Source organism: Aptenodytes patagonicus, chromosome 3 (genome assembly GCF_965638725.1).
Source record: "Aptenodytes patagonicus chromosome 3, bAptPat1.pri.cur, whole genome shotgun sequence".
In the NCBI taxonomy this organism is placed as follows: Eukaryota; Metazoa; Chordata; class Aves; order Sphenisciformes; family Spheniscidae; genus Aptenodytes; species Aptenodytes patagonicus.
In genome coordinates, this window is record NC_134951.1 from 36,485,949 (window position 1) to 36,510,507 (window position 24,559).

At 39.8% G+C, this 24,559-nt stretch overlaps 1 protein-coding gene across 1 annotated transcript in view; it reads left to right on the forward strand.

The window, feature by feature from the left end:
- The window catches only part of KCNQ5 (potassium voltage-gated channel subfamily Q member 5), a 319,422-nt gene that overhangs the window by 223,861 nt on the left and 71,002 nt on the right, over window positions 1-24,559 (forward strand). Inside the window, exons 2-3 of the mRNA XM_076333073.1 lie at window positions 2,748-2,838; window positions 18,672-18,798. Coding sequence (XP_076189188.1) covers window positions 2,748-2,838; window positions 18,672-18,798 — 218 coding nt within the window. The remainder of the gene's footprint in view (window positions 1-2,747; window positions 2,839-18,671; window positions 18,799-24,559) is intronic.

Below are 24,559 nucleotides of genomic sequence, written 5' to 3' on the forward strand. Positions count from 1 at the left end.
CATGACTGACAAGTGTTTTAAGAAGGAAATTAGCAAAAAGTTGATAGAATCAATTATTACTACTTGCAAAATCCAGTCCAAGTGCTAGAATTTAAAGTATAGAACATGCACTGCCTTGCACTCACTCGCTGCTGATTAGTCAGTTCATGGTATTGTGGGTGAAATGAACTTCTCTTCTGATATGTTTCATAGATAGTTTCACCAGCACAGTGGCCTTGTTGGCAATGCATAGAATCATAGAATCATAGAATCATTAAGGTTGGAAAAGACCTCTAAGATCATCGAGTCCAACCGTCAACCCAACACCACCATGCCCACTAAACCATGTCCCTAAGCGCCGCATCTACACATCTTTTAAATACTTCCAGGGATGGTGACTCCACCACTTCCCTGGGCAGCCTCTTCCAATGTTTAACCACTCTTTCAGTAAAGACATTTTTCCTCACGTCCAATCTAAACCTCCCCTGGCGCAACTTGAGGCCATTTCCTCTCGTCCTATCGCTTGTTACTTGGGAGAAGAGACCAACACCCACCTCGCTACAACCTCCTGTCAGGTAGTTGTAGAGAGCGATGAGGTCTCCCCTCAGCCTCCTTTTCTCCAGGCTAAACAACCCCAGTTCCCTCAGCCGCTCCTCATAAGACTTGTTCTCCAGACCCCTCACCAGCCTCGTTGCCCTTCTCTGGACACGCTCCAGCACCTCAGTGTCTTTCTTGTAGTGAGGGGCCCAAAACTGAACACAGTATTTGAGGTGCGGCCTCACCAGTGCCAAGTACAGGGGCACGATCACTTCCCTACTCCTGCTGGCCACACTAGTTCTGATACAGGCCAGGATGCCATTGGCCTTCTTGGCCACCTGGGCACACTGCCGGCTCACGTTCAGCCGGCTGTCGACCAGCACCCCCAGGTCCTTTTCCACCAGGCAGCTTTCCAGCCACTCTTCCCCAAGCCTGTAGCGCTGCATGGGGTTGTTGTGGCCGAAGTGCAGGACCCGGCACTTGGCCTTGTTGAACCTCATACAGTTGGCCTCGGCCCATCGATCCAGCCTGTCCAGGTCCCTCTGCAGAGCCTTCCTACCCTCGAGCAGATCAACACTCCCGCCCAACTTGGTGTCATCTGCAAACTTACTGAGGGTGCACTCGATCCCCTCATCCAGATCAGCGATAAAGATACTGAACAAGACTGGCCCCAAAACTGAGCCCTGGGAAACACCGCTCGTGACCAGCTGCCAACTGGATTTAACTCCATTCACCACCACTCTCCGGGCCCGGCCGTCCAGCCAGTTTTTGACCCAGCGCAGAGTACACCTGTCTAAGCCGTGAGCCGCCAGCTTCTCTAGGAGAATGCTGTGGGAGACGGTGTCAAAGGCTTTACTGAAATCCAGGTAGACCACATCCACAGCCTTTCCCTCATCCACTAGGCGGGTCACCTGGTCATAGAAGGAGATCAGGTTGGTCAAGCAGGACCTGCCTTTCATGAACCCGTGCTGGCTGGGCCTGATCCCCTGGTTGTGCCGCTCATGCCTTGTGAGCACCCTCAAGATGAACCGCTCCATAATCTTCCCCGGCACCGAGGTCAGGCTGACAGGCCTGTAGTTCCCCGGATCCTCCTTCCGGCCCTTCTTGTAGATGGGCATCACATTGGCAAGCCTCCAGTCATCCGGGACCTCCCCCGTTAACCAGGACTGCTGATAAATGATGGAGAGTGGCTTGGCGAGCTCCTCCGCCAGCTCCCTCAGCACTCTCGGGTGGATCCCATCTGGCCCCATAGACTTGTGAGCGTCCAGGTGGCGTAGCAGGTCATATAGGAAAGTAGCAGTACAATAAGAAAGGATATTCCTTATCATCCATAGTATAGGCCTCAAAGCAATACCAGCTCTGCAGGTGCATGTCTGTACACACCACATGTGCTGTATGCTGTAAGGATCAGACATGCAGAATTTCTACAGTGATACCGAGTGTTTGCATCTTCTTTGCAAAGAGATTTAGCTATGTGTCGGTGCTTTGCCTTGCCTGCATGTATTCGCCAGTACCATGAAACATGCAAGTTCATGCAAGCTTAAATCTGCGGTCCTGTTTTCCTGATTGTAATCGCATGACTTGTGTAAGACTTTCTTGATTCACTCCTTTGTTTAATCTTCTTCAATGGATTGTATAATATTTAGTTTGTTCCTAGAATGGAGCCTGGTCATTTAGGTCAGTGATGCCATAACTCAACTACCTCTCAGCTTGTGGTAGTTTGTACGTGAAGTCTGTTGCTCAGAAGGAAGTTGTTTAAGATGGGCAAAGTCATAGCAGTTAGGTGCGATATGCATCTTAGCTCTTTGATAAGCTTATAGAGCAGATATCTGTGGTCAATTGTGGGAGAAATTATTTTTCAGTCTGGGGAGAGGACTCTCCCATTGGTGATCTTTCTTTAGAGCCACTAAGAGTATCTGGACTGCATAAAGGTACAGGATTGTGATACCAAAAGTAGTGTCTGTGCATATTGGGTCATTTCTCCAAGAAAATCTTGTTTCTTGTGTTTGTTTCCATTAATTCTACCAGTGCTGCTCAGAAGCATGTGGATTTAGTAATAGGCTATTCTAATGTCTTTAATGAACTAAGTTAAGTAGTGGTTGAATTCCCTTCTATTAATGAAGACTGTTCATTGATAGTCTTCTATTAATGTTGGCGAAGTAAGATCAATATAGATACTGAATCAGGGTTCTGAAAAATATTAACAATTATTAATATTCTTTCTTTTTCAGTTTTCTCCTTGTGTTTGGTTGCTTGATTTTGTCCGTGTTTTCTACTATTCCTGAACACACAAAACTTGCCTCTGGTTGTCTCTTCATTTTGGTAAGTGAAACTTCTAAATACAAGACAGTTTTACAGATACTTTTATATACACTCAAATCCTCTCCCTCACCATGGAGAAAATAGTATAATTCCTGAATTATACTATTTAAGTATAATAAGAAATTATAATTAAGAAATATAAATATATAATTATATATATATTATATATTATATAATTATATAATTATATAATTTATAATTAAGAAACCAGACTTTTCATCAGGATGATGAAAAACTAATAAAATAGAGGATTCCACCATCTTTTTCTTTAAAAACAGGTCAGATTGTATGAAAGTGTTAATAAAGTACTGTATTGCATCCTCCTCTTTGCTTGAGAATTGCTGTGTTTTATTACTGATAGTTTTTCTACTGCACTTTGGCAATGACTGAGCATGAAAGACCTTTGATACTGGTGCTGCCATTTATAAAGTCAGTATGTAGTAAGAGGCATTTACACTTAAAATAGAAAATAATTTCAGTATCTTAGATACCAATTTGTGCTAGCTATTGGTAGATACTGACATTTTAGTGGCAGTTGCTACAGTAGGATATGGTAGTTTTATTATTTCTTCATAATACATGCTTTTGTATTATGTTTATCTCTCCTTTTTCCCTTCTGAGGTAGATGTAAATGGCTTTAAGCCCTAAAAGTGCTTAACATTTTTCATGCATTGTATGGATGCCACTTTATTCATCTGCTTCTTGATGGGCCATTTAGTTTTGCAAGTGATGGCCTGAGGATAGGTGGTGGTGATCATTAAAATGTCACTATATACCCAGAGTTACCATGGTTATTTCAGTTCCCTGTATACAGCACTGTGGCTCGTTAGGTAGTGCCTGGGGTGAAGTAACTGTTGACAAATGCCAACATTTTAATTGTCATCACTGTATATATCCAAAATCCCTGGTCTTCAGAACCGCTCCCTAATTAATTATGGCGTGAGCAGGCTGATAAGCATAATTATGGTGTATGCTATGTCTCTACAACACAATGAACTACTGCATCAAGATACCTGAACTAAACATCCAGAGCTGGCTAGGTGCAGAAGTGTGGTGCTCTGCTCCATCTGATGGTTTCTTAGCAGGGCTAATTAGGGAGAGCCGTGCTAAATGTGGTATTTTTCTTCCTAGCCATATTAGACCTTTTTCTTGAGAAAAAGATCAGGTGGCATTAAACCAGCTGAAAGTGATCAGATTTAATCCTATACTCATACCTAGTGCCATTATTTACATATCTGAACACTTTGCAAGTGGAAGTTTGTTTGAATGTTTTGCAACTAGTTATATTATTGCGATTACTACTAATTGCTAACATTTTCTGGTATAGAAAACAGGAAAATTTGATTAGTCTGAAAATACCCTATTTCTAATAGCAGGTGCTTTTGTGACAAGTAATCTGTTCCCCTGTATACTTATGCAAATCAATTGTAGAAATGCCATTTGTTCTGACATAAAATATGCATTTCCCATGAGCCACATATTTGTTGATTGTGTTGGTACGCTTACCACCGCTGATTCCTCAGCTGGCTGATAAACGCATTCCCTGTGCTTTGCCATGGCTCGCCCAGGAGCCTGAATGTGGAGGAGCTCTGCAAAGTCCTGGGTTTGCTCCCACCGCCGGGCAGAGGTGCAGTGAGCTCTGCTAGCCGATACACCAGTCCTTGTAGAGGTGTCCATCAGCGGAGCGGAGCTGCTCGGGGTCTGCGGCGGGAAACTGCAGCACTTCCTGCTACTGCGGCTTCAAAGATGGATTTTTGTCCATCTTAACAGTTCTGACTGTACATCCTGTGGCATCTTCTGAACACAGAAATGGTCTTAAGGAGGAAGAGGGTGGATGGTTAATCCTTGAAGGATCAATACTAGCCAGGTTCAACATTTCTATGCTATAGCCTAGTGTGTTCAGCAAACCCTTGGCAGGAATAAATCTAGTGATGACAAATTTTACGGCTCCTGCTGTGGGTCTCTAATGGAGAAAAATATAAACACAGCAAAGTATGAAGTTCCAGAAGCAGGCTAAAGCTGACTGGTTTATTCCAGTTTGCTGATGCATGATTTGCTCCTTCTCTGCATACTGAATCATTAGCTGATATTAGCAATGTTATCAAAGCAGGCTTTTGCAACCTCAAACCAAGAGAAAAATACATTCCCACATTAACTCAGGAGCAGTCGTTTTGGCTGTGCCAACACATAACTGTAGTCACCAGAGTTTTTGCAACCTTTTCCCTGCAGTGATTCACACAACTCTTACAAATGTGTCATTTAGTAGAGGCAGTTGTATTAACTATCAGAGATCTGGTTTAATACTGTTTTGCTTCGTGCTCGAGATGGAAGATATATATTTATTTTCTAATGAAGTACCATACAAATACAACAATCCGTAGAGCTGCCAGCTGGGTTTCTGTGAACTGTTTGCTTCGCAGATTTATTCCAGATGGTCCCCCCTACAGCCATGTTAATTGGCTAAAAAGCTAATGTAATGTTCCTTCAACTTAATACCTGAGCTGCTGCCTGCACTGGCACGTGTGGCTTTTGACATATTGCAGCTATTCACAGTTACACAGGGAGGTTAAAGAGGGAAGTGTAGATGAGGTGAGCAAACCTTTCCCTCCTTCTCAGAAAGGCCAGAGGAGCTGAGAAGTTTATTGTTCTGCAGTCAGTCAATTCCATTTATCTCCCCTAGCCTCGCCTTACAAGGGAGCAGAAAACATATCTCCTAATCACTGCATCCCAAATAGTCTCTCAGAAAAATACAACAGTGTGCGATAGCTCAAAGTAAATCATTGTTTAGGAAAGCAGTATTAGCTGAGAGCTTCTGAGCGTCAGCAGAGGTTAATGGACTCATCTGGACTGCAGAAACGCCTGAGCTCTGCTTCCAGAGCCGACGCAAACCTGCCCCGCTGCGTCATGCTGTACCCAGCCAGGGCTTCAGTTCTGGCATCTGCACAAGTACTACTGTGTTCCTAGGCATCTTCTGCTTATCAGGGGGCCTGTCAAGGGAAACACGTTTAATATTTGAATTTTATGCTTAAAATGAAAGTCCTGCAGATAAGTTAAGTGCATGTTACATACAGCAGTGTTGGATTGTTACATCAGTAATTAATTTGGTTGGATTTTTGTCCAGAAATAATAAGCCTAACCAGGGGGAGAGCATCAGATAAAAATCCTTATACCTACAATTATAATTATGCTTTAGCCTCGCCTGTGCACAAAACTTCTGGCGCTGAAGTTGTAGCAGTGATATAGCCCAGACAGACAGTGGAATAAAACCTACTTCAACATCAAAAAAGCCACAAGCAGCTTAAGAATCCAACTAACACAGCAAGAAAATAATCTTTGGTGTATTGCTGATCTCGTACAAGTACGTTTGCTGGCACTTTATCAAATAATAAACACAAGGGAAGTAAAACTTAGGCTGGGAAGGCAAAATCAAATCTTTTGGGAAAGATAGCCAAGAAGGAATATATCTGGAACTGGAGGTCATTCACTCTCATGACCAAACTCTCTATATTTTCAGATCATTTTCAACTAAAGCGATGTGAATAACTGGTTCACTTCTGTTTGTTTGCTGTCAATTCAAGAAAATAAATAAAATATTTTGAGTTGACCCACAAAGATTTGGCAAACCAAAAAGTCCAGAAAAAGTCTTGGATCGGATTAAATGTTTCATTTGACCTGGCATAAAATGTTATTTGTGTATTTGAGCATTTTAGAACTATTGGCTTAAAAGTAAAATTGAGACTGTAGGAAAGAAATGTCATTTTTATTTGAAGTGACAAAGCATTCAATTTTTTCCATAATTTTCATTTTTAATCACGATGGAGAGATTGCAAAACTCGTGAATTTCTGCAGGACTGGTTTTGTCCAATCTGTTTTGGTTTTTCTCTGAAAAAGGCTGGGGTAGAAAGTTGTACCCAGTTCTGTAGAATAAGGGCCTCTGAAAATGTACTCTAGGAACACATTCTTCAGGCAGAAATAGCTCCCAAAGACATAAAAGCAGACAGTGTGCAGTAGATGAGGCTAGCTTCTACATGTACTGTGGTCACTTATACGAATCCAAAAGGAGAGTCTAGTAAGTGCTTCTAGCAATTAAGATCTTCCTAAGATTTTTCTCTTCTAACATTTTCCCATAAAAGGAACGTAGAAAGAGGATGAACATTGATTAAAAAACATAGAGTATAACTGCCCCATAGCAGACAAGCACATATTTAATTTGTCTCTGCTCTAGGAGAGTGAATCCATCCACAGAGATGTAATCATACAAATCCGCTACAAAATTTTAAAGCTGGGCAGAGTGGATTTTAAAAAAGGGAGATGGATAGTGCTTAATTCAAAAAGTAGCATTTTTCAGTTTCGATTTACTCTCCCAGAACTTGAATCCTCTTGCGACACTTGGCTAAAAGACCACCAGACCTGAGCAGAGGACTGGATGGATGGCTCTATAGGACCAGCTAACAATGCATAAAAGGAGAAACTGGATGATCTTGAGAGATTTCAATTCTAGATACACTTCTTACAAAGAAGGTAGGGTATAGACCACATGTTAACTGCAGTTTTGTTAAGTCTTCTCCCAAGAGAAATAGATGAACTGATCCCTGAGCTAAAAAATCAGTGATTTTCAAGTTTACTAGAGCTTGTCAAAACTCGGAATCAGTGTTTCTCAGGAAATACTCATTTTCAATGTTTTTTTTCATCCCAAATCAAAGCAAGACTTTGAAATTTCAAAATTTCTGCATAGAAATAGCTGAAAAATTACATCTGTTAGACATACAAAACTGATGTTATCAAAGGCAGAATAAGAGAGGGAAATGTAATGTTGATAAGGTCAAAGCCTTCATGTTTTCAGTCTTGTTTGGACTCATATACACTAATATTATAATAAGGTGATAACATGAGCATAAAACAATTCAACCATGTCATAATAAAATACCTGTTAGCTTTGAAAGAAAATATTCTTACCTTATCAAAATAAATAATTTCATGTCTTTGCTGATTAAATTGATACTCTCCTATGATGTATACTGATTTCATCAAATCAGAGCTGACTATTGTTATAAAAATTTGGACCAGATCTCATTACAACTGCTTGAGAATCTTTGTGTGCAGAGTAGACTTCCCATTGGAAACGTAAGTGCTGGTTGCACTTTTCTGAAACTAAAAATTACCAGGAGCAAGTCTGACAGAAGGCAAAAATGTAAATGAAAAGGTGAGGTTATTTAAAAACATAACAGTAGATGTCCCCAAAGCTGTAATTCTTCTGTCAGAAGGCAGTGTTGGCACTACCAACCAACCAACCAAGCTCTAAAACAAATAAACACACACTGTAGCTATGGAGAGAGATGAAAGTAACAATAAAAATTATTTCATAACAAAGGAACATGGCACCACACATAAAACTGTAAAGGTTTCTATGAAAAATCTATTGTCAACAGTGCTGAGAATGATAAAATGCACTTCAAACACATCAGAGAATAAAGATGTCTCGATGCTGGCATAAGCCTATTATTGATACGTTTCTGGGCTTGATTACATTGTCAGTAATGTTTTGTCCTTTCTTTTCTTTTATTCTTCTGTAGTAAGCATAAATAACCTTTGTAAAAAGAATGAAAAATCACACATTAAATGGAATCATTTTTCTCTTGTAATTAAAAAATGCAATATATTATAGTTCTACTGGGAAAGCTTAAATAGGTTTGATGACTAAAGATGACTAAAACAGCATTATTGCATGTGATCTGCAATCAGGGCAAAGAAAAATCTCATAACTGAATCACTTAAAGAAGGTAGGATAACTATGAACAGTTACTTCAAGTGCTATAGCATTCAATAGCAAATGCAGTAGAAGGCAAGAGAGAGTTTCAGAGCCGCTGCCAGAGCATTTCCCAGGCAGGCAGAACTACCAACCAGGTACACTCCAACAAGAAATCTCCATTTACTGTGCAATGTTAAGATCACTGGAATTGCCACAAGTCAATGGCTGCTGGATGAAATACCATCCATGAAATTATTTTCCATTCCCTCTGAATGAACAGGGCATGTATAGAGAAATGAGTGGTATTGTGCAATGAAGAAAGATGCATGGAAATAGCAAACCCACAAGCAGTGTTAAATGTAACACAACTCATGACTTGCTACAATTTTAACATTAAAATGACTAACCGGTAGTAAGAAAGTCAGTGTTGATTTTTTAAATAGGTACATTGCACTCTTTTATATACTTGTTATCTGTTCCTATATAAGAGTTGTCACGTAGCTTATCTTGTCCATGACATTAAATGGCTATATGCAGAAAGTCAGGAGAGAAGATGCTAATACTGTGAACAATCGGTTTCTGATTCCCTTTGTTTCCCAACACAGGGAGGACTAGCATTCAAAGGTGGAGAAGGTATTCTTAAGAGGGAAAGGGCTGTCCATGTTATTCAGAAAAGAGCCTTTTAGCCAGCCATTCAAGGGGCCACTTTCTCTAGGAGAACACAGAATCTCTATGAAGATTTTGAGATTAAGAGTGGAAAATGGGGAGGATTAGATGTTAGTGATGGGGTGTCAGGATTCAGATTAATAGGGATATAATTCTTTGAGGAGGGGAAAGCACGTCTCCTTTTAGGCTAATCAACACATTGTGCTAAAGGACCAAACCAGCTGTCCTTGACCTCCTTTAAGGACAAACGAGCAACACTCCTTGCACAACAACTGCTCTTCCATGACATGTCTTCCTTCTTGTTTTACCAGTTTAAGTGATAACAAGGTAGCATGGGAAACCACTTCCAAGTCATAAGTGTAACATTTTCCATAGATGTAGATTTGTAATAGTTTATGCTAGACTCTGCAGTATTGAATTTTACTGGCTTCACGCCAGAGTTTGATAAAGATCCAAACTTGTTATATGGAGAGCAAGTGCTACCTCCTTAAAACAGGCAACAAACAGTTTAGATTGCAACAGTAAAAATGGATAGATATCAAACTCTCTATCAGAAATTCAGACCTGACCCTCATTAGGGAAATATTGATTTGCCAAATGGAAATGCAGAACATGTCTCCAGAGGAAAGCCAAAGTACATGGTTATAAATAATATGTAAGGAAAAAGTCTACAAAACACTAAATTACAAAAGGAAAAGAATGCTGAAAAAGGCAGAACATCAGTGATATGAAAGCTGTTTGGAAACCTAGGGAACACCCACCATCTGAGTAACATACAGAAACCATAATCCACTCAGTCACTTTGCACAGATGTGACAAAGCATACAAAGACATAGCTTGCTACAGTCAAAATGCGAATTTTCCTCAAGTGAGAGAAGAAATCTGTTCACAAGATTCAGTATAAAAACTGTGAAGTCAAGCAAATAGGTATCAAAATACAGACAAAAATATCTGTAAGGATCCAGAGCAGACATACTTATAATACAAAAATCCAAAGAGAGTTTAAAGCGTGGGTGATAGTAAATACACAGACACACACTGAAACTAAGTCCAGTCCTGAGGACCGTGAACTGTGGGTGAGCTACAAAGACGAATTAGCAAAATAAGTACTGGTCATTTTGAACTTATAGGCTTCCACGGAGTGCCTAAGGAAAGGGTGTATGTCACGGACAGGATAACAACTTTGGTATCAAATCTGAACCAGACAGGAATTGGCTGATTGCACCATATGAAGATATGATCACAGGAAATGAATGTCTCACAAAGATATATATATGTTTTTGAGAGGATGTGGAAGGGGTTTGTTCTTTTCTTTTTCCAGGAGACCAAAATTCCATAAGCCTTGAAAAAAGATAATAGGAAAAGCTGCAAAACATTCAGCAAATGGCATCATTTGTAAAACACAAGACTTGGTATACTGGCTCACAAAGTCTAGTTATTGGACTGAAAAGAGGGGACCAAGTCAACGTTTTTACTCAACCTAAGGAAATGAATAAAAATATCGTAACCAAAGACTTGTTCAAGTAACAGAAATATTTGGTGAGATGACAGAAGTTAATATCTTCAAGAAACTGAATGCATAAGAGGGATTTTGGCAGTTTGGGTAAAGTGCCTTCCAAGTCCAGTTTGCCAAAATTTACCAATTGTCAAAAAACGCTTTTTTAAAATTGCTTTCTGAACATGTTTAGTTCTGGAAATATTTCAGTGTATATCATCCCAGATGCCCATAGGTCTCCCAGTGGTCAAAACATGCATTGATGTACTCCTAGGGAAGCTCTGTTAATGAGCTTTGTGAACTGGGAAACCGCAAGAAGAAATCACTTAAAAAAAGAACACAGCAAATATCATTAGCAGAGTCTCTAGGGTTTAACAACACCAAACATGCTAAGGCCAAAGAATAAAAGAATAACTATCCTGTCCCACTCTGCTGTACAGCATGTCAAATGTTATCAGTTAATTCACATACGTGTGTTCAGCCGTAACAATTAGCCTAAACCCCTTGCATCAATACAAAATTAACATGGATGCCAGAGCATAAAAGGATTCAGAGTCTGTACTGGCTCTGGCACCCATTCCGCATTTCTTCTGGATGCAGCAAAAGATATCAAATTCTTCACAAACATTTCAAAAGGAAGATCTGGGAGCTGTATTGCTACAGAGACATGTGCTTGAACGTCTGCCTGTAACACGTGACATCAGAAACATGACTACAGCATAAAAAAATGCGTGAAGAAATCACAAAGGAAATGCAAAGGCCTGGGTACAGCTGTACAGAGCTTCATTGTTTTCAGTATGTGGATAATTTTAAAACCAAAATGAGACCATTTACTGCTGATATCTCACCACAGAGAAAGAAAATGTGAACAAGCACAAAGCAGGATACAAAAATATTTGGAAAGTAGAAAATTATTCTATAGTGTGAGTTTTATGGCTATCGGCTTCTTTCAGGAATTCTTTCAGAAGTGTAGTTGTACCTGACACATAAACAAATGATCTGGCGCAAAGCAGTGAGTGTATATGGGAGGGACTGGAAAGAGCCATGTTTAAGGTTGATGCTCTGCCTAGGGAAGAGTAGGACAGACATGATGGGCAGTAAGGTCAACATTTCCCATTGCCATTTTCCCAATTTGAAAAAGGGTTTTCAGTGATCACCAGGGTCTTCCTAGAAGAACTACAGCCACCAAAAGCCAAAAGGAGTTTTGGGATGTGTTTGCCCACACGTGTACTGACACGGTAATCGCAGTAACCGTGATGGCCAGCGGCTGGGAGCACAGCTGCCCAGCGCACCTGTGTGGCACTCATTCCTGTGGCACCAGCAGATCCTCAGCGGCCGGTCTGTGGTTGTAGTGTAAAGTGGGTCTGCTGATCTGGGGATGCAGAAGAGTTTCTGTCCTTCCTTCGTGGGTGCTGAGGAAGATTAACGCAGTTTCAGTACTAGGAATCGTGTATTGGGTCTGATATGGTAAATACTTGTATTTATAAGAGATGATGAAAAACATAATTAAATGGCAGCTACCTAACTCTGGTGCGTGCTTTTACTGTCTGATTCAAAACTGGATTTACCTGACATAAAAATTTGGGGCTTTTTTCTATTGTAAGTCAATAAAGAAAAATGACTGATAGGTGCCATTTCAAGTACTAAACACAGAAAGCTAAAAACGAGTTGGATAACAGAAGTCCTACATAACATGTGGCTAATTAAAACTAAGCATATCACTGGGATTTTAATATTATATCAATAGACTTGTAGCTATGTATTAGATTAAAAGGCACAGAACTGATTTCTCAATGATCCTCTATTAACGTAGAATCAACATGGGAAATCTTAATCATAATTTGGAAAAGCAAGTGTACTAAAAGTATCACATTCATTATAAAACTATAAATGACAAAAAGGTGCATAAATTTCATTTCATGCTCATTGTGTATTGCACTGGGAGCTGAACTGAAGGCTCTGGTTGTGATTTATATGCCACTAATAGGATCTATTCTGGGTTATGTTTTCAGATTTATGGCCGCCTCTCCCACTGTTAAACTGCAGTTGGAGAGAATTAAAACATTAGTTCCTTAAGTGTACATATGCACGTGTAGATATACTTGTTAGCTGTTCAGATCAAAGATCTCCCCTTCTAATGCTGAATCAGGAATAATACAAATGTGTATTCAAATTATACTATTATTTTGAACAATAAAGTATGCACATATTCATATCTCCTGATTTTAATCTGGAAACTGCCCAGTATAACAGAATTGCCCCCAGTCCTCCACCAGCTTCTGCATCACAATTATTTAAAGCTCAAACCTCCCTCAGGTTTCTCTGAGACAGACTAGTGTGGCGCTTCCCCTCACATCCCGATAGTATCTGTTTAAAGGGTAGAGCCCAACTCTGGTGCTCGGTGCTTTGAATCAGTAGAGGGTTTTTTTGCTTGAGAGAGGGATGCAGAAGCTGAGGTGTTATGTTCTTGCTTTAATTGAATAAGAAAACAATCTCATCCTCTTTGACGATGAATAATAAAGCGTTGCTATTTGAATAGTATCAGCTATTCATCATGTGTCACCATAAAGAGATTTTAGCAGCTGGTGACATTCTTAAACCAGTCAGCCATAAATTAAAAGATGAGAACATGTTTGTTCTCCCTCTTTTCCAGCTGATTTGGAAACACTGGACTTCCCTGTTTATGAGTTTTTAGGGAAGAGGGGGCACTTCCCGAGCTCTATTAGATGACATCGCTCCTCCTATTCCTGCTGTTGTGCTAGTGTAGTGAGTCTGTGCTGATTTACACCAGATGAGCATCTGCAGTGCAGCTACACTGCAGAGATGTTGTCTTCAGTAAAGAAACACTTGTGGCCTTATTAAAGCTTATTTAAAGGGATTAATTTGATTAGTTCTAGTCCATTTCCCGGGCTTCTGACAATGTCACTTGTAGATCCAGTTCTCCTATGAGCTCAAGGCAGGCAGCTCCTTACATCAATCTGCAGCTCTGCTGTCCTTCTTCACTAGCTTTTAGAATACTTAACAACACAATTTCCATACAAGAAATATAATTACAATAACAGCAGAGCCATTGTCTTGTGGGCGGATTTCTTATATCCAAACCTCAGCTCATTTACACATTGCAAAATAACCAGGAGCATCCTAGAATAACAGCACAGACTGCTCAACTTTGGTCATTTTCTCATCTCAAAAATGGTTCTAATTCCCAGAAACGACGGTCTACAACCAAGGCACCTGATTTCAGCAGGAGCAAATTATTTTAAGTTTTAATAAGCAGTTATGTTAATGAACAAGAAAGCTGTGATAAAAAGTTTTTTGCTGTTATAAAGATGTTATGCTTAGGGAAATCCTTATCATTAAAAACTACCTGAGAAGCATATTAATGCAGACAATTTCAGCAAATCATCACTTGTATCCTAATTAGATAGGGGGAAAAAAAGAAAAAAAACGTGCTCATCGTAGCTGGACTGTACAAAGTATGCTTGATTTAATTAATTATCAACCCTGTTCATTAGAGTCCTCCAGGACTGTCTGTTAATAGAAACCTTGCTCTGGATGACCTCTTCTTTTCCTTTCCTGCCAGTTGTGTCACTCTCGTTGTTCCAGTGGCAGAGCAACCAAGGCCCATGCAGATGTAAAAAACTTCAGGAGCACCTGTGCTCCTTATGCCAAAAACAACTGAATCTTTTAAGCCCATGTGTTTTAGCCTTGCTTTTCCTGCATATGCATAGTTCCCTGTGACAACTGGAGCTGCGTATGCAGAAACATTTCAGAATGACATCAGTCTGGATGAACTGTGCTTTGAGAAGGAAGAAAGACTTTCCACTGTCTGAAGCACCAATGCACCTTCCATAGCAGTTACTGTGGGGGGCTAACTGTGAGCTTAAATATCAAAAAAAGTTACAGATCGTGGTAACTGTGGTGCAAGGCCAGATGCAGCTGTGATTGGAAAAGGTCGACAAGATAGGGGAAAAGGAAGAAATGGCAAAGGCCAGGGCATCCCTGCTCTACCTAGGAAGGGAAGGGTTAGGTTTCCAGTAAATCTAAACTTGCTCATCAGTTCAAATACAGCCTTGCTGAATTTTGAAGGAGGAGAGATTTATCAACAGTGCAGGATTTTCCCATTCTGATGTAAATGTTGTTATTAATATCGACAAGTAATCCAAAATTAATGAGGTTCCATCATATTATACGTAGGACAGAGATACTTGGAATGCATCATTTCTACAGCAAGCCTACAAATAATATGAGGTGTAATGATTTATTCCGTCACATGCCTTTCCGATTATGTTCTGATTTTCTGTTTCAATTGCTAAGGAACTAAAACCAAATTATTTAAAAGCCTAGATTTATGCTTAATTTTGCAATAAGCCATTCCAAATGAAATTTAAAAAAAAAAAAAAACCAACTCATCTTGTCTGGGATGCATCCTTCCAATTTTTGTCCGTGGAAAACCAAGAACCTTGTGACTGTGCAGCTGCCATAGGAAAAAATAATGTCATTCCCTGGCCTGCATTAACCTTGACAGAGATTTGACTTTACATTGTGACTGAGTGCACTGATTACTAAAACATTACTTTTTTCACAGTGGTGTGGGATTCTTTGTTTCTTTCTGGTTTCAGCCGAGACCAATCTAAAATACAACAAAACTGTCACATATACTACTATGAAGAGTTTCTGTTTCAATGCATTCACATTTTCTAGGAAAATCCTTTTCCTTTAGACTTTATTCATAATGATATGTGTTCCCTTCAAAATCAGTTGTTCTTTGAGGAAGTAGGAGTGACCAGGATATAAGGATCATTTTGAAACATCACTACTTCAGAAAGTGCAAAAATAAGTGTGAAACCCCGTTTCCACTTTGTTCAATGTCTTTTCTGTTATTAAAGCTTATACTGTATTTTAAAACCTCCAGAAATTTGGTATGTGTGGAAGAAAATCATATACAGTATTTTTAAAATCAGCAGTTCTTTTAGCATTCCAGTGCACAGAGCCGTATTTACTGTATTTGAGCTCACTTACTATAACTACAGTGGCTGTTGTTAAAATTTACTTAAGTAGCAGAAACTTCAGTAAATTTTGAGAGAATATCACCAGGCATAAATTCATAATGTTGCAAGAAATGGTAACTATTTTGCACAAGAATGAACAAAAATATTTCACATTGTTTCTCCAAGAAAAATCTTATACTCTTACCCCACCCTCAAAAAAAAACCCCAAAATTTGAGAAAACATCCTTTTGCTCTTTTTCTCTCTCAGAATAGATATATCTCCATGAAGTTTCTCTTTGTAGTACATGTGTATGCGTTTGTGTGTGAGAGACAAATAGGATTTCTGCCTCTGACACACGAGGACACCATGTAGTACAAGAGACTCTCAAACACGTGCTTTCAGCTCACAATGACTTCTTCCATCTTGGTATAACTGAGCAAGCATAGCAAATAGTAATTGCTAACGGTAGTGCAGATGATGAATACAAAACTGCATAGCGCTAATAGGAACCAGAATAGTAAACTATCAAAAAAAATCACCTCTTTTCAACTTCTACCAGCAGTTTTGTGATACTAATTTAACTGTATTGAAGCTGTAGACCAGTCATTCCGGAATCATCAAGTACTTTCTGTTCTTGCCAGTTCTCCATCGGAGGTCCTACTGGCGTCTAGAGTATGATAGAGGACATGCTCCTGCGTGTGTGGATCAGCTCCTGTAAGATGCCTATGACAATTTCAGCGTACTTACAAAGCAGGAGGTGTTTCTCATGCATCTGTACACACAGTCTGTTCTCCAGGGAAACAACAAACTTTAGTCAAATGGAATGTGATTAGATTTTAACAAGGAAAAGATTTTATTGGAAGCAAAGGATGTTTCATCCTTTGCTGGCCTCCTCTCCTTCAGTATCTCTTACTCCTGCCCCAAAGAAGAAACTTCATCAGGAGAATCAGATGTCAAATGGCCTGGACGCCTGCCATCAACCTCCATAAATTCAGAGACATCATCTAACAATGTGTAAACCAGATTTGACAATTCATGATTTAACTACCACTATAAAAGCGATAGTTAAAAAACTAAAATACATAATCTTCCTTTTTTCCAGTTGGCTTCTTGTCCATTTTATTCTTGGCCTACACAGAATTTCCTACAAGGAAATGTACCACATAGTAGCCAACTATTAAGAATTATTGTTACTATATGAAGAACTTTTTCCATTTTGCACATAATCCTTTCTAAAGTTGTGCAATAACTCTGTCCTGGAATCAAGCTGAAGTTTCTTGTAGTAGAATGAATAAAAGGAAAACCTTAAACAATCACACTCATTTTTCCATGTGTTCTTTTCTAACAAAAAATATGACATTTTCTTTAGCTATGTTTTAGTGAAGGGATCTCATTCTGCTTTTGTGATTTAGGCATTCAATACAGGATTTACAAAACTGGAAACGAAGACACTGAAGAAGGTTCTAAAACCTCTTTCAATGTGATGTAGTTATACAAGCTGACATGTTTTAGGAAGGAATACTATGTTTTCAAATTGTTCTATGACAGCAAAAGCAAATTAAATTCACAATGTTTCAATGTACTGTCAGTGATCATAAGCTAGTAAAGCACCATTACATGACAAATATTAATAATGCCATTTGTTCAGGTAAATTAATGCCCGAGTTGACATACATGGTATTTACAGCCTTATTGGCTTCCAGAGTTGTAGGGTCTCACAGTCTAAAAACATGCAAACTGTTTATTGGGAAAAAGTCAATATTGGATCAACCCTACCCTTGCAAATATTCCTCTAATTCGTTTGCAGTGTTTTCTTACCAGTGCCACACTAGACCTCATCCTGTAGAAGAAAACAAATTAATTGGCTGACAAGGAACAGCTTTCTCCTGGACATGGAAATACGTTCAGCTGCCAAATAAAATACAACTTTCATCCTCTTCTTCTTGATGAACTGCTTAAGAAGTTCCTTCAAGTACTTTTCTCCTTCTTTTGGTTAACACACAGATTTTTATTTTATCATTTCAAAACCCATAACTTTATGATGGCATTCCAGAAGAGAATCTAAATTAAGTTTATAATTTCATACCAGTGTGTATGTACTATATCACTGCATATTACAGGCATTCAGATTTCCTTAAGGTATGGAGCTGAATTGTGCTCCAAGCTCTATTGCTGCAACTCTGCTGACCTCACTGTTGTAGTGAAAAATACAAGTTGCATAAATAAAAGTTGACGCTATTGAAATGGACAATCTTAAAGAAGGTTCCAATGTGAAAGAAAAGCAAGCCAGACAAACAAGGCGAGATTTTTAAATGCTTTCATTCACAAGTTGTCCAGGGAAAGTTATACCTAGTATGGCCATTCATTTACTGTCTTACAAACAATTGCATACCCATTGTATGTAATTACACTTGCATGTATCTTAACCTTCTTCTAGGAACAAATTGATTTCCTAAATGCTTCTGCATCATCTTAATCACTTCACCTGTATATTGCTACAATGAGAATATATCTACCAAAACATTCCACCTGCAAACTAAGAACTAACTTTATGGATGTAGATGTATAACATATATTCCTCACTAGCTGTCTAAATTACCTGTGGTCTGATCCACAATATCCAAAGTCACTGTCTATTTTGCTTTGGTATTTTTTGAGTGTGATTCAGTCCTTCAGTGTTTCATAGTTAGTAGCCAATCTTAGCAGATATTTAATGTTATTCAGGTTAGATTTGGACCCTTCACTGGGAAGCTCTAGGGACTGTGTTTTGTGTGTAGATGTGCAACCATCTTGGGGAACAGGGTCCCAAGTTTGGCTTGGGATCTTCAGGAGCTCAAGGTATACTGGTAGACACACACAGTGGTCATAAGTTTCCTGATGCTTCAGTGTTGGTTATCTGTAACAGGCATTTTTCTTATTTTCCATTTCTAGGAATTTGTCATGATTGTTGTCTTTGGTTTGGAATTTATTATTCGTATCTGGTCCGCTGGATGCTGTTGTCGATACCGAGGATGGCAAGGAAGACTGCGCTTTGCAAGGAAACCATTCTGTGTAATAGGTGAGTGTCCCAGCTCTAGTTTATTTTAAGATAAAAATACCCCCCCCCCTTCTGTTTTGCTTCTGAATGAAAACTAATGGAATCAGACTCTGTTTACAGTAACCAGATGTAAATCCAGAATAGCTGTGTGTCACCTGTCATCTGCCCAAGGCTTTTCTAGATATAAAATCACGAAGTCCCTAAATACCAGTCAACCCATGTTTCTTAACGTTCCTCCAAAGACATCTTCCTATGCATGTCATTCAGCTGGCATGTATATTGAAAGAATGAGGGACTGAGAGCTAATCTCCTTGAAAATCATGGGAGCTGTATGCATTTAATGGGCATGAATATTAGATATCTTATGTAAACATGCATACATACCATGAACATACGGTATTCGCCTTATTTAACCTCTGTGATCAGACATGTGTACACTGCAATAAGTTTGAAAACCTACCTAGAAATGTCTTCTGTCAACATTGCTGCTTCCTGCGTTGCTGCTCTCTGCATGACAGTCCAGGTATCTGCTCTGCCAGTGACTCTGGCATAGGATATAGCATACTTCTACAACTATTTCAAGAGACTCTTCCTCCCCTTCTTTGATCTAGAAATTCTCTCTGAGAATGGTGAATAGGCCCACAACCAGTCAAAACCCTATTTTTAAAAAGAACCTGCAGGAAAACAGTTTCCCAATAAAGGCTGAAATCAAGCACGGCTAACCAAATTAATCTGATAATTTCTTACTTTTCTAATGGTTTGGAGCAAAGGCTTTTTACAGGACATCTGTGGAACTTCAGGATATCAATGTCCCAACGTCTTTCTCAACCTCCTTCCTCTCTCCAGCCTTTAATTTCATCTGCTTGTATCTTAAATTAACTTATAGACCGATTGAGGCAGGAAACACATTCTCCCATGCATCTATACAGCAGCTATAACACAGAGTCACATGCTTACAGCAGTTACACACACAGGTCTCAGTGCAAACAGTGAATAATAATATTGTCATGTAGATGAATGCAATCCTGGTCTAAAAAGGAGTTATGCATTTTCACGTGGCACAGCAGCCCGGTGCACTGGTTAGGGCTAATGTGTAAAGCAAGCTTTTGCCTTCTGCCTCATTCCCTGGTAAATCCACACCTTCTCCCACTGAGGAATTCCTGCAATGGAGAAAGGGGCTTTAGCAAGAAGTGCATGGGTAGGTGGAAAGGCATCGCAGACTGACTCCCCCTCAGAAAGAATCAACCCATCTACACTATTGTATGACACTGTGGGAGAGAAGGACATATCGGGATTGGCCGTTGTTTTGTTCAGGCAGCAGGGGAGGTGGGTAGGTACCTTACCCCACCCCGTCCAGCACCAGCTCACACACTTGCCCCGAGGTTCCCACGTCTGGCCAAAAGGAAAGTGGAAAGAAAATTCAAAAATCTTCCCAGCCTTTACCAGCCACCTGTCAAGGGAAAGCTAGGAATTCAGACATTCACTCTCCCTGGCATCAACCCGGCTCTCTCCTTAACCAGACTTACCATTATTCCAAGATTTTGTGGTGCACCTGAAACTTTTCAGTAGCCAGGTTTTGTCAGCACACAATCATAAGAAAGCACCAGACTTAATTTAGTAAAATTAACCTACCTCAGCCATTTAGAACTTACTAGAAACATATACATCTTAAAAGAATTTGAACTTAGTAGAAGCATTTGACATCCCAGAGTGGTTTGCTGCTCTCCCAAACGCTGTTGTGTGGGGACACTAGCAGTTTGTTCGATTCAGCTTTCGTTTCTCCTCCCTTTCCTGTTTCCATTCAACTGGTGAGTTTTCTGCCAGTGATTAACTTCCGTCTGAGGTGTTAATTCCCAGCAAAAGTGAATGGAGGGATTCTTCCTTGTTCAAAACTCTGCATGTTATCATGGGTTGACTGACGTGGATTTTCCCCCTTTCCTTTAAACAGCTCATAGCTACCCTCCTACTGTTTCTGAAATAGTTCAGGCAGGTCTCCTGGCACGGGCCTCAGTGAGTGTTGGGGTTTACTTCATTGGATTGTGAGTTTTCCTCCTTTCTCTGGAGTTCACTTGCTCTTCTTGTTGCACCTATGTTCATGTAGGCAATCTCTAGCCTTAAAAGCATCTTCTCTGTCACCCTTGCTAGCACTTGCTAGCAGAAATAATTAGTAGCCAACAGTCTTTTGCTTGTGGATTTCTTCCTGTGCTGGTTCACTGGATGAAAAGGGAACTTTGTTCTGCAAAACACTGTACAGCTACTAGCACAGCTTCTGGAAACTAAGCCAGTAGCTTGAATTTCTTGCCATTAATTATTCTGTGTCTCTCTTCTTCCGCTGATTGATTTTTGTCCATTTCTGGACTTTGACATCCCTGAAGGGAGTTTCTGATGTTCAGCATCTCTCCAGATTTGATCTTTTGAGGAACGACCTTTAGCAAGTCATCTTGCAGCTCTTGCTACATAAAGTAACTACTTGCCTGACACTTTGGCTTTGCGGTCATGGCAAAGTGTGCCCTAGCAGCAAAGGCCAACAGGCTGTATTAGCTAGAGCACCAGTAGATGAAGACACATTATTACCTCCCTTTACTCAGCACTCATTAGACCACATCTAAGATACTGCACCCCATTTGCCCCCTCCAACACCATACATGAAAGACGTCAATAAACTGGAGTGAGTTCAGTGACGGCCACCAAGATGATCAATGCTGGAGCATTTGCCCTGTGAGGAGAGGCTGAGGGACCTGGGCTTGTTCAGCCTGGAGAAAGGACGGCTTCAGGGGGAACTCAGTGAACTCAGTGCTAAGGTCTCCTTAAAAGCACATGGCCAGTTTCAGCCTATTACTTTTCATCTGTTTGTTTAATTATTTATTTACTCATCCATTCAGTTATTCCTTCTACTTATTGTTACAGTGGAACAGCAATATTTTAGAAGACTTAGTCTGTTTACTATTAATTAAATTTGCTATATATCTCCAGCAGATCTGTTCTCTGATTATTTTTGTGATCAGACACAAATCACATAGGGGAATGGCCTAAGAGCTAGAAATAATAAATTTGAGGATTGCCTCAAGGGTCACATTCAGACAGCCTTTATTTTTTTCCATTAATAACCTAACAACCAGAAAAATTTTATTCAGGGCCAAAGCTCTGTGCTTACGTTAGTGTGCCTACAATGTCACTACCCTGACAAATTAGTTTGTCAAGCATCGCTGTGTGCTACCAGGTTAGTAATGATATCTATCAAATTATTTAACAGTTTTGTACCTTTGTTTATTTCTGTGAAAATGGGAATAGTAGTGTAGTATTAAACCTTGATTTGTATTTTGTTCCTTGTCAGGAGTTACCTGCCATCCCTTATATTCTCTGATTGTATATGAGCTTGTGTACGTAATGTAAAGGGCATACCAACGTACCCTCCCAGGCACTTAATGTACTTGAAGATGTACTTACTTCTGCAAATCCTAAATTTCCCGGGCATATCAGTCTGAAGCTTGGCTGTTAGCACTGCAGAGCAATGTTGCTGTGTTATGCTATGCAGAAGAGTAGCAATCCAGGCACCGCATCTCCTAACTGCTGCCTCCCGGGGCCAGGAATGCTGATGCCAGGGAAGAACTCTGTGTCTACCTGTGCCATGCTCCCTGAAGATCCCCGAAATAAAAAAGGACGTCTGCTGATTGGGAAGAAAGTATGGCATCCCCTCCCTGTAAAGCCATTCAGGGACACTGAAATAAATGAAGAGTCCATTGTCCTTTCTCTGGCAATGGGCCTCCTAGATGGTTGCATGTGACCTGACAAAATTAAACTTCTGGCCACTGTCCTGTGCATATAAGAGGTTTTACCATCACAATGAAATCTCAGTCTGTGAGATTTCTCCTGTGCAGTGGCACATTATAAAAATAATGAGGGATAATAACTAACAAGCTGAGGATCAGAACAGTAAGATCCTGCCAGTCTCACCTGCATGTCTGAAGTCTGCTAGGCTTCCAGAGGAGCTTCTTTCTTTCCACTGACTCTGTAGGAGACTTTGGGACTCCTATGTGAGGAAGCCCCGCAAGGGCAAGTGAAGAGCACACAAGCACACTTCCCTTCGAACGCTGGAAGCAGTGAATTTTAGTGCCTAAACTTTATATGACTTCTAGATTTAAATTTGGCGTCTGAAACTCCTATTTCAGAATTTTTTCACCTTAAATTTGAGCCCACTTCTAGTAATATAACATTTCTCCAGGGCAACTAGACTTCCTGGTGGTCCAGCCCAGTGAAAGATTTCATGTATTTCAGTTAGTCCATTAGCAGTTTCCCCACAGCTGCTTCTATTTTACCTCTAGTCAAGCTACAGCATGATGGAAATGTCACAAGTTCAAATTCTGTTGAGGCTGCAGAATGAACAAATTTCCAACAGGAAGCTTAAGTCCATTATCTGTAATCAGGCTCTTGAACTTCATGGCTGGCAAACCTCGTTTCAGAGCATTAAGTGATAGCAGCGGCTGTTGCATATTACTGGATCTATTTTTCATTAATTAAAGTGGTAATGAACCATCATATGGCACTTTTGTCAAACCTTTGTAAACAAATCCATATCTAGTGTGTTACAAGATCTGCTGAACCTTTAATTTGAATTAACTCATTATATTTATGTAATGATAGGTTGTGTGTCTGTCACCTTGGTATTTAGACACATTTTATAGTTTAAATACAGACAGATAGTAAATCTGCTGCTCATGATAAACAATATAAACAGCCCCTTTCCAGTATAATTTGAACTCTAAATAACCCAGCGATGATCTGTAATTAAGTATATACTTGACCAAGGAGACACATCTCGCATCATATCTCATTATAAATCCCAGCAAAATCAAGTTCCAGCAGGAGCAAATTCCACGTTAGGGGGTCTCCTGCCAGCCTGACTTGAACTCATCTCAGGAACACGCTGCCCACTTCACTCCAGAAAATACTCTGATAGTAGTAGTAGTAGTAGTATGAAGACTGGAAATTGAAATTTCCTTAGATAATTTCAGCAGCCATAATTATGTGCAATGAACAGAGGTGCTCTTTAGGCTAGATTGGTCCCAAATTGTGTAGGTTTTTAAAACTAAGATTTAGTGGCATATCTTCATGTTTGACAGTCCTGGCAGTACAGTTTTTAGAAATGCATAGGAAAAATAATGTCTTCTGAATATCATCTGTGGGCCTTATTCTTTCACATTTACTTTTGCTGACTACTATCCTCACTGCTGAGCAAGGTACCATTTGCTATGAGTAAAGACATCAGGCTCTGGTCTTCCCTTTCTAGAAGTTGTATGTCTGCTATTCAAAAGACATCTGCTAGCTTTGTACAATGCAGTTCATGTTCAAATTTCTTTCTGGTATGTGCTAAAGAATTGAGCAGCCTGTACTTGTTGATTGGCATGGGGTTTTGATCTTTCTTACACTAGTGTCACTACCATGTTATTTTGAGTAGAGGAGTGCCTACCATGAATTGGGCAGCCTGAGTGAGGTGTGTCTAACGACTTCTTCTCTCCCGCTGGGGAGCTGTGGGTAGTGTCACATTTCACCTTCCTCAGGCTTGGAGACTGAGGTTCTGAACTGAAGGCTGAGCTTTTTTTGCATCCATATTCTGTGCATTTGCTGAGATACCTGCTGATGAAGAAAGTCCGCAAGGCTAGTGTAAGATTTCTGATGAAATGATTTTTCATGGAAAAATATTAATTGAAATCAAAGTAATTCATGGAAACAAACCACTTCCCTTTTCCTGAGGAAAGGCATTTTATATTCAGTCTGGATCTTT